The sequence below is a fragment of the Strigops habroptila genome, chromosome 1 (genome assembly GCF_004027225.2).
Source record: "Strigops habroptila isolate Jane chromosome 1, bStrHab1.2.pri, whole genome shotgun sequence".
In the NCBI taxonomy this organism is placed as follows: Eukaryota; Metazoa; Chordata; class Aves; order Psittaciformes; family Psittacidae; genus Strigops; species Strigops habroptila.
The window spans coordinates 43,582,931-43,597,902 of NC_044277.2; the positions used below are offsets into that span (position 1 = coordinate 43,582,931).

The 14,972-nt window shown below is 40.3% G+C and overlaps 1 protein-coding gene across 2 annotated transcripts in view; it reads left to right on the top strand.

Annotated features, from left to right (window-relative positions):
- NOL4 (nucleolar protein 4) overlaps positions 1-14,972 on the top strand; it is a 189,820-nt gene that overhangs the window by 36,033 nt on the left and 138,815 nt on the right. For both annotated transcript variants that reach the window (XM_030494464.1, XM_030494457.1), the window contains exons 2-4: positions 393-542; positions 11,911-12,022; positions 12,535-12,647. In XM_030494464.1, coding sequence (XP_030350324.1) covers positions 393-542; positions 11,911-12,022; positions 12,535-12,647 — 375 coding nt within the window. The remainder of the gene's footprint in view (positions 1-392; positions 543-11,910; positions 12,023-12,534; positions 12,648-14,972) is intronic.

Sequence of the window (14,972 nt, forward strand, 5' to 3'; positions counted from 1 at the left end):
GCTGTTGCATTGTTATTAAGAGCCACATAATGCATTTCTGTGACAAGTGTTTGGGACTGCTTCTGCCTTTGAATCTTGTTTGTGCATTTGGGGAAAGAAGCACACCACTTTCTGTTTTTTTTTTTTCAAACACTGGAGTGAAAGATCACTTTCTATCGAGAGGCCAAATGCTCTGGTTTGTCAAAATGGACTGCTTGCAAGGGTCCATATGATCCTCCTGGCCATACGGCTTTCCTACAATACTGTTTCTATCATTCACAGGGTGGGTGACCTTCAGATCTCAGTGGAAGGGTCTTTAACTCCCTGCTAAAAAAGGAAAACACATCCCTTGATTATCATAATTTATGTATTCATCCTGTCCTCCTTACTTTTCTCTTTTTATTTCTTTTCAGGATGGAGTAGGTGTAGATGAGAAGCTGTCTTTACGGCGGGTAGCCGTCGTAGAAGATTTCTTTGACATTATCTATTCCATGCATGTTGAAACTGGGCCTAATGGAGAACAAATCAGAAAACATGCTGGACAAAAGAGAACGTATAAAGCAGTAAGTAAAACAACTAAAACTGAACATCAGTTCTAAAAGCATGAATTGTTTGGGCTTAGTCACATGCCATGTGATTTGTATTTCCAGCTGGATTAGAACTGTAGCCCTCACCCTCAAATTTATTTCAGAGATCTTTCAATAATGCATGAAAACATCGTTTAGAAATCACGTTTTATATGTAATAAGGGGTAGATCTGTTGACTTCAATAGAGATTTTATCATTGGTACAAGCAGAGAATTTATCCTTTCTATGCCGGTTTGACTATTTCTTTAATAACTGTATTAATAGTTATTAAATGGATGAAGTCTTAAAGAAGGCTTAGGAGGTATTGCCACAACTTTGCTAAATGAGGTGCTGTACTTCAGCAGATGAATGAAGTTGCCTGATATAGTTTATTGCTGCAGACTATTTATACTTAATGGTTTAATGGTATGAAAAACTTGTAAGCATCCTGAATTCAAGAGGCCAGAAAGCTACTAGGTACAATGAGAGCAGTATTGCGAGGGCAGCTCTCACACCTGTATAAACTGGCAGAGTAGAGAGATATGATTATTTCTAAGATTTTTAATTGCATGTTGTTGCTTGACCTAACCAGTTCAGCCACTGCCTTAAAATAGCTATAAATAGCTTTGTGGTTACTGGCATAAATAGAACACTTCCTTTTCTTACAGACAGCCAACGAAACATTTACTGCACTTTCCCAAGGTGCTTAAAATGTATGTGCTTGCCAAGATTTGGATGGCCAAACTTCCATGCACTGTGATAGTGCCAGGCACACTCATGGTTGATCCTGATCCTCGTGCCCAGCTGTTTCCAGCTGCTGAAGCACCAGGAGCTCCCCCAGGGCAGCAGGGCAGGGGCTCCCAGCCAGACCCCATCTCACAGCCCTGGCCAGGGTGCAGGCCATCTGAGGCATCTCTCCCCACGGCCCCAGCGGGATGAGGGTGGTGTGGGGCTGTGCGCAGGGCCCTGAGGTGACCTGTCATCCTCAATACAATGTTCTTCACCTTATAAACAACCTGCAGTCATGTCAGTGGTTTTTCGTTAGAGGTCACCAAAATGTGGGGGAAGTCCAGGTTTCTGATTCACATTTTCACTTTTAGCTATAATAGCTATTTTTCCATTACTGTATTTTTCAGGTATATAACAATCTTCACTGTGTATCTATGAATCCCTTCACACATGTTTTATTTATAGGCTATTTCAGATGGTTTTTGTGGGATAAGCTCTCGGCAAAATTTCTTATAATTTGTTCCCAGTGGTATTGACCTTAAGATAGGTATATGAAGACATCAGTCAGCTGGGTGTGCTTCTGTAAGGCTTGGAGTGTTATTTCAGGGTGAACAAACACAAACTGTCTAAATTAATTTTCATCTGTCACCTCGGCCATTTGATGCTTGGTCTTCACTTTTAGAAAGCATTAGAAAAGTAATGCTTTCATTGACCTTTCGCTTTCTATTTTGTTTTACCTCAGTAAGCTGTTTAAAGCTATAGGTCACAAACGTTGTAGAATAATATACAAGTATAAGGAATGTGGCCAACTATAAATACATTACTTCAAGTCATCATCTTATAAATACATGCCAAGTATAATATTTACTACCTTAAGAATCCAATGATTCCAGGTCAGATAAAAAATTTTTCATCACAAACAGCATGAAAGAGAAGTGTATCTTCAAGGAGAACTATTTGTGCAGATTCAATAGCCTACACAGTAGTTTCATTTGATGTCAACTTTTATTGCAATTGAGATCTGAGCTTATTATATTGTTATGAACAGAGGATAAGGATGCCCAAATGTAAGTTTGTGTCATTACCAGACTTTGTGCAATCTTTGTGCACTCATTTCATTGTATATTAGTTTACTAAGGGCATTGAGTCATAGTTCCCAAGGACAGGATTCACATATCCAATTTTTAAAGACTTTGATTGATTAAAAAAAGGAAAGAAGAGTCCAGAACAAACTAGTGTCAACTCTTGATCTCTATCCTGACATGAGAATTAGGTTAAGTAAACAGGCCTCTATCAGAGTAACTGGTAAATCCACGCTCCTTTACTGGACCTGCCCATGAAAATGCCTTCACTAAAAATTATGAGCTGGAGTGTCAATCTGTTCCAGAAAGCCATGCAATCTCTGTGGCATTGAAGGAGAAAAGAGGTGGTATCTTGGGTAACTGTCTCACAGAACATTAGACCCTAAAAGCTTTATAAATCAAACTGAAGTACTTTGGCGGGGTTTAATTTTATTAAGTGAATTGGGAACAAGATTAATTCAGTCTTATTTCTTTATTCACATGTCAAAAGTGAATCATCCTTGAGATCTGTGAATGTATTTATCATACATAAGTATTCACCAAATAGTTTGAGTGAGGAATTTTTACAGGAAGGATGGTTCACGAACTGTGTGCTACAACCGCTATTTGTTATTCATGATTCGTGACATGCTTCACATTGCTTCTGCTCTCTGACTGGATAACTGAAACATTTTAACGTAGAAATGATGGGGAAAAACCACCACAATTTTGGTATAAAATTGCCAAACTTCTGAAGTTTGTAAAATATTGTCATGGATTTTCAGTACCTGAGTATTTCTAAAAAAATTATGGCACAGCCCTAAGAATTGCAACATACTGATTTCAAGTAATTAATTTGCTTATATATGAGTGAGTCTCTGTTTTCAATAGTGAACCTCCTTCCATTCAACATAAGAACAACATTGAACTGTTGGAGCAGGTCCATAGGGGGGTCACACGGTTGATAAGGGGCCTGGAGCACCTCCCGTATGAAGACAGGCTGATAAAGTTGGGGCTGTTCGGCCTGGAGAAGAGAAGGCTGCGTGGAGACCTCATAGCAGCCTTCCAGTATCTGAAGGGGGCCTATAAGGATGCCAGAGAGGGACTCTTCATCAGGGACTGCAGTAAGAGGACAAGGGGTAATGGCTTCAAACTTAAACAGGGGAAGTTCAGGTTAGATATAAGGAAGAAGTTCTTCACTGGGAGGGTGGTGAGGCACTGGAATGGGTTGCCCCAAGAAGTGGTGAGTGCTCCATCCCTGGCGGTGTTCAAGGCCAGGTTGGACAGAGCCTTGGGTGACATGGTCTCGTGTGAGGCATCCCTGCGGTGTGAGGCAGGGGGGTTGGAACTAGATGATCTTTAGGTCCTTTTCAACCCAAACCATTCTGTGATTCTAGGATTCTAGGATTCTAGGATTAGAAGGGTAATGAAATTGTCAAAGGTGACTTAATTAATTACAGTGCATTTATATTGAGTAACAACTTGGAATAGGTAGAGTCTTTTTAATTTTTGTTAGAGTTATCCCAGATCCTGGAGTGCTAAAATACATCAGTAGGTCTCTCTGAAAGTGTGTTCGGAACAGTTTACAAACTCAATTAGTAAATCTGTAATCTGCACTGACTTGTTTATGTTAACTACGTGGAAAGGAATGGCATTTTTACAACTGATTGATTTCTGTGGGACTTCCTATAGTGGTGCTGTACAGGAAGATAAATAGGATGTGGTGCTTGGTAGCTCTAAAAGAGCAGCTTATTGGAAGGGAGTCTTTATATTTTAATTGGGGCAGCAACGTACCAAACTCAAACTTTATGATTTCTTGGCAGAAACCCTATGGATTAATTAGGAAAGCATCTGTACTTCAATATTTAAGTTTAGAATAACGTCCCATTTTCTTCTTTTCACACTAATAAATGAGAAGGGAGTTGTAGAAAGTCCATGTAGACGATGTGGAAGAGTAACCTTGAAAATACGCAAAAAAGAGTGAGCTCCCATTTAACTGGCAGGTTTTGTGCTCCTTTCTGGTGCCCAGCTTGTATACGGCATAAGATTGATGGGCTGTGTTCCTTGCCAGCATAACTGTAGGTAGATCTATACCAGCAAAAAAAAAGTCCTTTTTTATATATATAAAATGAAACCAAGAACTTTAAATCAAGTCTGGAGTACGCCAGATTGAAGGCATATTTAATGTGATGTTTATAATCTCAGCTAGTTTCCCAGTTCCCAGGGAAGTTTACAAACAGGGAAAACACTGAGGACCTTGATCTAGGAGATAACTCCTTCACGAATGCAGGGTATGTGACACAAGGCCTGGCCAAGTCAGTTGTTCAGCAGCGGCACAGGTGACTAGGAAGGTGTGGAAGTGAAAAGAACATGTTCCTTGGTGCCAGGGAAAGTAGTGGTGCCCAAACAGGTCCCTGCTTGTCCTGGATTCCCCCGAGGTCCTTTGCCCTGCTCCACAGAAGGTGTGGTGAAATGTGCTGATGCAAGAATTGGTTAAGTGGTTGGGAGAAAGTACTGAGGATCTTCATAAGGGTTACTCTGCTAGCACTCACTGCTACAGCTCAGTGTCCTAGAGGAATTGCATTGCTTGGGGAGAGTACTTTTCACTCTCTGCCCTCAAGGACTCATTTTTGTATAGGCATCCCACCCTGAAAGGAGAACTGTGGTGTCAAAGTGAAGACGGGGACACACAGGCGAGAAGTATTCAGGAAAAGAATCCATCTGTTGTACTAGGAAAGGTGTGCAACAAGTGCATAGTGGGCTTCCTGTGCCTTTGTAGAGTTGCATGTTTTGATGTAAACTATTCGTCTGTGAGTAAAATTTAAATTCAAGTGCTGAGGGGCATATCAGAGGTGGGAGTAAGTGGGAAAAGTTGTGGCTACAGCAGCAGCATAATGCAACAGGCTCAAGCTGTTAGGACAACTCTTTGTGATTCAGTGCAAACCAGGAAAAAAAACAACCTTATTACATTTTTCCAGAAACTAAAATGGTCTGTGGTGAGACTGAAGATGGAAAACATCTCTGCCTCCTCTCAGGCTTAGCTATGGGCACAGTTAGGCCTGATTTAGTGATCAAGCCCTATGTTACAGAGTAGATTTTATTTTCTTTATTTTCTTTAACATTTTTTAAAAAGATGTTATATTTTCATTCATTTAAACAACAGAGTAAGTGTCTCACCTTTGTGTGTTATGTCTGGACAAAGTTTCCCAGAACTTAGTGCATCATTTACCTGAGAACGGTTTGTGTGAGTCTCACAGCCACTTTAAGCATCTTAAATTCTGTGTGCATATTCATTGAGTATTTTTACCTGTGAAGAATAATCTAATATCTGCCTGTTGAGCCTGTGTAGCTGCCGTGCAAAGCCTTGAAACATTACAGCAGTGAACTTGAGCTGTGAGTGAGGCTTGTGACGTCTGAGCAGGAGAAATGGGTCAGTTAATAAAACTCCCAACCCATGAATGAAAAAAGAGCACTGGGCTGATGAGCTGGAAGAGAAGCAGGCTTGTAAAACATGGGGGAGATATTGATGTGTCAAAGGAAAGTAGCTTGAGGCAAGACTCTGATCAGATAGGTAGTACATAAATATAGAGCATCTGAGGCATCACAGGAGTCTGTTAGATGTGGGGCAATATCTGGGGTCCTGTGCCTCATCCAGCTGTTGCAGTAATAAATGTCTCTTGGTTTGGGACCAGGCTGTTGAGTAGGCTCCCTCTTTCCTGTCACCGTAAGAAAAATCTTTGTCTGATTATGAAACATGGCGTGACTTTTCCCTTCCTAAAACAGGACTGTGCTTGTAAGTCCCCCCTGAGTATCACGGTGAACATGTTTTCCTTGGGAAAGAATTTTTTGACAGGTCTCACTCTGAAATAACATCATCTTCCAGTACAACTTCCCTGATCAAACAGGGTTAAAGCAGGTTTGGGGCCTGGCTGGTTTCCATCCAGGGCACACCTTGTCCTTGGGGAAGCAGAAGAATACAAGGTTTGTGCAGGGTTTTAACACACTTAAATCCTTGCGTCCGCACTATGCCTGTGTGCACGTCAAAACAGCCAAGCCCCATGCACTTTTACTCTCTGAACTTGTTCTTGCTTCTTTGCAAAGGGCGAGTGCTGAGTGTCCTGGCAGTGGTCCCGCTAGCAGGTGTTCCCCATCGCATCCCTCACAGAAAGAGGCTTCTGCAGCTTGGGGAGGGAAGGAAAGGGAGCTGTGAAACAAGTTTAGCATGAGAAGGAACAGCATTTTCCCCAGTATAGCAGGGTAGCAAGCTCTTGATAAAACTCCCAGCAGTAAGATGTCTGCTTTCCTATGTCAGCCTTCTATTCTGACCTCTTGCTGAGGAAAAGAGAGGACTTTCCTTGGCTGGCTTGCCCTTCTGTCATCAAGAAACCAATTTCTGCCACCTGGTTTGATGGCTGTGGGCCCAGGACAGATTACCATCTTCATTTTCTCTCCCTGTCTCTCTCTCTCTCTCCTCTTGGAAGTCTTCTTTGGATCATCTTCCCCCCCCCTTAATTAAAAAAATATACGCACAACAACAGAAAAAAATCTCTATTCTGACACATCATATCTTCCAGACTACACATATATTCTCCATGTTAATTCTTTAGGGGTTAATAGGTTCACTTGCAAAATTTCACTCCCTCTCCTCACACTTGTCTTTCCTGCTCTGCCATATGTGTCCTAAAATCTGCCTTTCAGTTTAGAGCTTGTTAATTTTCCAAATAAAAATGTAGCTCTGAAAGCTACATCATCACAACATCCTGTACTTAAATCATCTGAATACCGGAGAGTGTAAAGGAGACTTTGCCCGTGTTCTCTGCCTGCAGCGCTGGAGTAGGAATGCAATACGCTTCTCACAGACAGCTAGGGCACGCAACACTTAGCTCCAGTGTGAATCACATTACATGCCCAGGTACTGCATTACTTGTCTTGTAGTAGTTGCGCTCTTCATGGGATCCAGTGAAGCCTTTGTTGTTGGGCAATGTTTTGGATGGGTTGATATATGTCAAAATCTATTATATCATAGACTTGTGAAATAAGATCATAAAAGTTTTGACTCTGAAACGCTGAAGTCAACTCTTTATTTTCCTCTGAGTTCATAGTTAAAATGAAATATGTGTAGGTGTGCATGTGACTGTATTCCTAGGAAATGTTTGCTTCTTATCCTATAACTTCTGAAGCTAAAACAAACCCCGTAGGATTTTTGCACGCTTTGCTTAATGCTCCATCTGTCTAGTTTCTTCTTCATATAACTTTTTCCCCTTTACAATGTAAAACACATTCAGCTGTAAGAGCTATACCTAGTACACAATACCTAAATACCAACCTGCTAGAATCTGCTTATTTTCCAATTTGTCTGTTATACAGAATACAGCCAGATATAAGGTAACATGTTTCTATACAACCTCATAGCAGCCTTCCAATATCTGAAGGGGGCCTACAAGGATGCTGGGAAGGGACTCTTCATCAGCGACTGTAGTGCTAGGACAAGGGGGAATGGGTTTAAACTGAAGCAGGGGAAGTTCAGGTTAGATATAAGGAAGAAGTTCCTTACTGTGAGGGTGGTGAGGCACTGGAATGGGTTGCCCCAAGAAGTGGTAAATGCTCCATCCCTGGCGGTGTTCAAGGCCAGGCTGGACAGAGCCTTGGGCCACATGGTCTAGTGTGAGGTGTCCCTGCCCATGGCAGGGAGGTTGGAACTAGATGATCTTAAGGTCCTCTCCAACCCTAACTATTCTATGATTCTATAAGCGACAGAAGACATGCTAATGTGCAATAAAAGCACTAGTAAGAATAAGGAATCTCATACTTACAATGCTTCATATTTGAAACAAGTATACTTTTTTGTTTTTAAAGCAGTCCAAGTAATTTTATCGTTCTGGTAAATCAGCACTGATTGTTCTTTGATTGGTGCAGGCATGTGCATGAGCAGTTTCTTGTAATTCATGCCAAAATTATGCTGGTTTGCATTGTCAACGTGTGGATGTAAATAATGCAATTTTCCCCACTTCAATTCACTTTTCTGGCTTTATTTTTTTCTTAAAACATAGGACTGTGTGCGTTGTTTGGGGCTTTTTGGTGGGTTTTATTTGTGGGGTGTTTTTTGTTTTTTTTTTTTTTTGAATTGCAGTAAAACAATGTTCTTTTATTGCAGCACATTGCTGAATGAAATGGTCTGGCTATATTTTTTGTTAGCTAACAGCCTCGAGAAGAGAGCTAGGAGCAGGGCTGCTGAAGGCAGTGAGAATATATAGCATCATTGAGGACTGAGTCATTATTGCTTTCTTTCAGAGAGAGTAGAGGACAGAAACAATTTTCCCTGATGAAGTCAGACCACTGTCTAAGGTATTTCTGTGTAGTTACATAGAAAGTGTCATAGGTCTCCAGCTTGTGCTCTGAAGTACCCACATGCAAGCCAACTCCATGAGCTACATCAGCCCAACCTTGTGCAGAATCTGGTAAACTGAACTGAGGGGTGAAATGCAGGATTTCGTGTTCAGCCTTGTGCTAATTTGGTTAGAGCACTTCCTGGCTACAGCTGGTGCTAAGCCAGCGGGTTCAAAGCATCACCATAGTGAGCAAGGGGCTGTCTGCATCTTATAAAATAGATGTGCCTTTCTTTAATCAGAAAGGCAAACAGGCATCTGCACTGCTGGGGACATGAGGTTTGGGGGGGTGGTGTTTGTAAGCTTTCTGGCATTGAAAATTAGAAAGAGCTTTTTGTGTATATTTGAGCAGCAAGAATAAGGAAAGCTGAGGATTATGTCCTCTACATATCTCCTTTAATGTCATACCTATTGCTTTATGCCAATTTATACTGGCTAAAGTCTTGAAATGGAAGTGATTGATTCAACTTACAAAGTAAACAAGGGAGGAAGTTGGTGAAAACTGGTGTTATTTAGGGAAGGGCATCCTTAAAACTGTGTTGCAGTGGGAGTTTGGAGACACAAGCATCTGCTATGTGGATGAATTTAGTTATAAAACCCAGTTCCCATATAGTCACTGGAACATACCTATCAAATCTGGGCCTTAGCTTACTTGCTTTCCATGGAGGATTTTCATCTTGTTTGAGCAGAACTGGAATTTTGACAGAGATGCTTGATTAGAATAAATGGAGCATTCCTATCAAATGCAGTCAACTAATGAATCCATGGGTAAGCTCCATTAATTTCAATACAGTGCTAAATGTGTTAAATGTTAAGAGAAAGAAGTTGCTGTGTATGTGCGCTTACCAATTTTCCTAATGCTAAATTCTAGCTGATTTTAAATACTTTTTTTAGATTCCATAAAGCATGAGTATAACCAATGTTTTCATATTTAGAAAGGTAAGTAAGCATCTGTTCTGTGGTATAAAAACCAGGAAAAATATGAAAATGCTTTTTTTTTTTTTTTGGTAGGATCTCCCATTCATAAGTGGCTTCATTTAGTGTCTTCATTTTCAGACAAATTGCTTCAGGCCCAGAGAAAATCTTTTCCAATTTTCATCACAGAACAAATTTTGCTTTTATACTAATCCCCTTCTCCTCCCCAAAATAACATTTCTGTTCTATAGGTAAACAACAACAATAAAGCCTGAACAACAGTACCATAAACAGGATGGTATAATTTGCGTTCTTATTTTATGATGCATCATTTCTATATATTTCCATGATTCACATCACATCAACAAACATGAATTTAAACTCTACCTATTTTCCAAAATACTGCCACTGATAAACTTGGTCCATGGAGTTTTAGGAAATGTAAGTTTCAACACAGGTTAAGTAGGTGACAAGCCAAGGAGAAGAGTGTAAGAGAGTTAAAACTGGCCATTCCTCCTCCTCCTAGCACCTATGTAAGGAGCACAAGTGATTTGTACAGTGTATAATCCCAATTACATCCAATTAAAGTTATCTTGTCCTTGCTGTATGCACACTTTCATACACCCCACCTCCGTCCTTCTGCACTTCCTACAGAGACATGCATCAGTGTAGTGCTTTATAGGAAATGAAATCCTACTGTAGGGTTTACAGTAAGGGGATACAAGCAGATATGAGTTGAGTCTTTTTTTTAGTCTCTCTTGCTGGAACTTTGTCTTTCTTAAAGGATTATCTCCATTGTGAGACAATCACCTCAGTTGGGAAAAGAAAGGCTTTTTTCTTCCTTACAACACTTGCACTGTTCAGTGTATATACAATGTATATAACGAATCACAGAAAAGCCATGGCTTTGTCTTGTAATGTTGTTAAAACATTCAAGTTTGGAGATTCTTCCACCCGTCTGGTAAAGCTGCTCCAGTGCACTGGCCTCTTAGTGAAGAAGTTTTTGCTGATGTCCAGTTTGTATGTCCCAAGCCCCAGTTGATGGCTGTTGTCTCTGGTTATACCCTCTGAAGAGTTTCTCTCCACAGTTTTTTAACTCCCCTTCAGAGAGTCATGGACTGTAATTAGATCTCTCTCTGCCTCATAACCCACATGAAACAAATCCAGCTCCCTCAAACCTTTCTTTCCAAGGTTTCCTTTAGGTTCCAGCTGCCATGGTGGCTGGCCACAGAGCCCTCTTCTGCTTCTCAGCAGTCTTCTTGAACTGCGGAGGGGCAGCGTGGGCACATTATTCCAGCTGCTGTCTTACCAGAACTGAGTAGAGAGGGATAATAACTGTTCTTGATTTGCTGGCCACACACTTGATGCAGCCAGTATGAGGTGTGCTTTATCTGTGATCGAAGAGTATACTGTTGGCTCATTTTCAGCTTGGTACCAACCTTCAGGTCCTTTTCAGCAAGGCAAAATGTCTATAAAGACATATGCATCCTTGCGAGTGGAGGGAACACAATCTTTAAAACCAGCAATAACTGCTTCATTCTCTCCCCTTTCATAAAAGAAAAAAAAATAAATCCCTGTGATGCCTGCTTGAGAATAGGTGGTTGGAAAGAATGATAATGTCAAAATGAGGAAACAACTGAAATCTGTTGTTTCAAGGTATCTCCAGGTAAAGCTGTCTTTAAAATCAAGCAATTCCCAAATTCTATAGCTATTAGTAAAAAGAACATATTTACTCTATAGTATTAAATCACAAGCTTTCCAAGAGTATTTTTACCAAACATTCAAATACAAAGTTAAAATAGTAAGGATACTGTCATTGCTGCTAATATACTGAGTCATCTATCTGTCTATGTATTGTTACAATAAAAATCAATAGAACACGTAAGCCAAACGCTTCCTTTTTTTGGTATTGGTTATAAGAAAAGAGGTCTCTTTTCAGCTTTTTTGAAAAACGTTCCTCAGTGAGGTGCCTGTTATGGGTCAATCTTTTTACTGATAGGAATTTGAAAAAAGCCACCTGTAAACAGAAAACAACCCCCTTTTTGGTGTAAGTGGGATTTTGTTCAGTGTTAACTGTTACTGGCCATTAGATGGTAAGCGGGCAGACTGGATAGATGTTTCTTGAAATCTTACATAGTATGCAGAACATGCTTTCATTGTGCTTCCTGGCATTATAAGATAGTATGCCTTATTTGGAAATCTAATGATCAGTTCTGTTAAATTGTGTTCAATCAGCTTATATAATAACACCTATATTTTGCTATTCATTTCAGATTTCAGAGACCTATGCCTTCCTACCGAGAGAAGCGGTGACACGATTTCTAATGAGCTGCTCAGAGTGCCAGAAAAGAATGCATTTAAACCCAGATGGAGCAGATCATAAAGGTAGTTTTAGTGTCAAATAGTGGGATGTAAAGTCATTTTATTCCTAATACCCATATTATATTTTCCTAGCTAAAGTGAGGGTTCATAAAAATTTGGTAGACTGGAACAGTTCAATAAGTCAGATAATCTCATTTACTTAAGCTGGAAGGTAGTGAATCTTCTGCTTTCACTTAAGGATGGAGTATAGTACCATATGCACCCTCAACAGAAAGATAATTTTATCTGGAGGAAATAATTTATTGTGCTATGGAAATGTTTATATGGGAGCTTAAACATAAGGAATAGAGAGGGTGCATATGCTGTAGTCATTTAGGGTAGAAGAACTCATCAGTTTTCAGGGTTTGAACTTGATTTTCATTTTTCTTTGGGAGACTTCCATCTGTACATCTTACAATCAATCAAAAATGCCAAAGTTAGGACTAAAAGACATAACTGTCTGACTTTGACTGCAGAGTAGGCTGAAGTAGCCTCCACAATTAACATATAATGCATAATAAATATTTTTATTGCAGATAATGGAAAACCTCCAACTTTGGTGACCAGTATGATTGATTACAACATGCCAATTACTATGGCTTATATGAAACACATGAAGCTGCAGCTACTAAATTCACAGCAAGATGAGGTAAAACCTGAAATCTTTTGTGTTTCTGTTCTGTGTTCTTTTGGTACTTGCCTTTGTGATAGCCAGGAAACCAAACATAAGATGATTGTTGATCCCATCTTTACAATTTCGCTGCTAAAATAGTGAGTCTGAAACCAAACCAAGGCTGTTTGCAAGTAATCAGGATGAGAGAAAATGTCATGACTTACCACCCTTCCATGGTTGGGGGTAATATGCTCTACTGCTTCAAATTATCTGAAGGTGCCCTTTTACGGTCTGGACCAGTGGAAGGGGTAATGGGAGCAGCGTGTTCACCTGAGGCTTAGTGTTGTGCTCAGCAGTGACTTTCATTGTCTACTAGAAAGCAATACCATCAACAGCTGAAATGAATGCCATGGTGTTTCTCAAGGTTAGCAGTCAGGTTGCAACACATTATAGTGAGATAGATGGAAGCCCTGGCAACATCAGTTGAAATTTTTAGGGCAAAAAGCCTGATAAATAAGAGTAGAGGTTGCTTTTGAAACTTTGAATAAAAAAAAGGAAGAGAAGTAGGCTGAGAATCAAGCTTCATCAGAGAGAATTGGAGTTGAATGGTATGATTTTCTTCTCAAAAATTATTTTCTTTCTATAATTTATTTTAAGTTTTTCCAGGTCTTAAGAAGTGCTTCATCAGTTGGATGGCACCTACCAAATTATTTGTAATAAACTAATTTTGCTAGAAGTATGTTCATTTACTGCTTGAGCAGCCAGATATTTAGAAGCTCAGCTATGTGCCAACTAAGAAGCAGTCCTGCATGCTGTGTCCTTTTGCCTGACTGCAGGATACTTCTTTAATAAATAAAACCTTCAAAAAAAACCTTAGCAGCTGGATTATGTCAAAGACCCTGACTGACTCCTGACTTCTGTGGAATCAGCCAGATTTGGCTTCTTAATACGTAGATATGGGCTATTGGTGGAGATTTATGAATTATTAACACCCCATAGAGTGGGGATTTCATCACTCTTCTAGAAATATCAGGATTCTTGTTTTGCTTTTGTTTCTGTTTTATTTTGTGGAGAGTGTGGGAAGAGATCCTGGACTCAGACTTCTTCCCGCACAAACACAGCCTGGTCATGTTTCCCTCCTATTGAGTATCTCCTCTGTGTGCTGCCCTTTTTCAGGCATCTGGCAGCAGGGTTTCAAGTAGCAGGAGTGAAGAGGCTTTATCCCTGCAGTAGCCTTTGGAGTTAAAGGATTCCTTGGGTTTTCCACTTCTTCCCTTGAGGATCACTCCTTCCACAACAGGGTCAAACACATGCTGGATCAGGGCCACCTGCCACAGTGCTTCTATAGCCTAAATGTTTTGGTGTAGTCTTTCTGGTCTGATGACTGAAATTTTTGTTAAACCAGCTTTTCATCTAGACGAACCAGTGGCAATGATATGGTAGCACCAGGAAGCACCATTGCTTGGTATTTCCAAGCAATGGCCAACTTGGTTTTGCAGTTCTAATATTACTGTGCCTGAAATGTCTGCAGCAGTGGTTTTATGAAGAGAAACTAATTTCTTGTATGTTTTAGTAATGATGTCTTTGCCAGGGCAGGGTGAGCACAAGGTAAGTTCTCAAGATAATCTTTATGTTTCTCAAGATAATCTTTTCTCAAAGTAGATTTTTTTCCAAGAATTTCTTTTTTTCTCTGGGCTGTACATTTGTTGTGCTAAGAACAAAATGACAATGAAAATGTTGTAGTACAAAGCAGCAAGATTGCTGGTGCATATATTCAAACTATTTCATGCACTTAAAAAACATGCTTGGCTTTGTAGGAAGGCTCTGTTTCCAAGGATTCATCAATCATATCTGTGTTCTTGTGGAGTGGGTGGAATTGAGACACGAGTAAACTTGGATCCCACAACTAGCTAGCACAGTGACTGAAAGCCTCTTAATTGTTATCCTCAATTTGTCATTTTTAAGCTAAGGCCATTGATGAAAGGGAAAGGGCTTCATCTAAAAGGAGAGCTCATCGCTGTGTGATAGACAAGATGCCAGTGGCTCCCAGCTCCTCTCCCTGTGCGTATGTGTCCACACAGATTCAAACAAATGTTTACACAGTTTGGAGAGTGAGGTGAAGATATTCCACAGAGTGCTGTAGGCAAACACAGGCTGCCCATGTGTGTTGTTTTATACCCAGGCAAGTGTTGGATAGCCAGAGCTCCCCTTCTGGGAGCCCATACAGATTGCCTAACCTCAGAATTGGAAAATGTAGGCTGCTGCTGCTTGCTGGTTCCTGCAGGATTCAGTGAGAAATACCACTGCATCTTAACAGAGACACAGCCTTCTAGAAGGTCTGCAGGAGACTGTGTTATGATC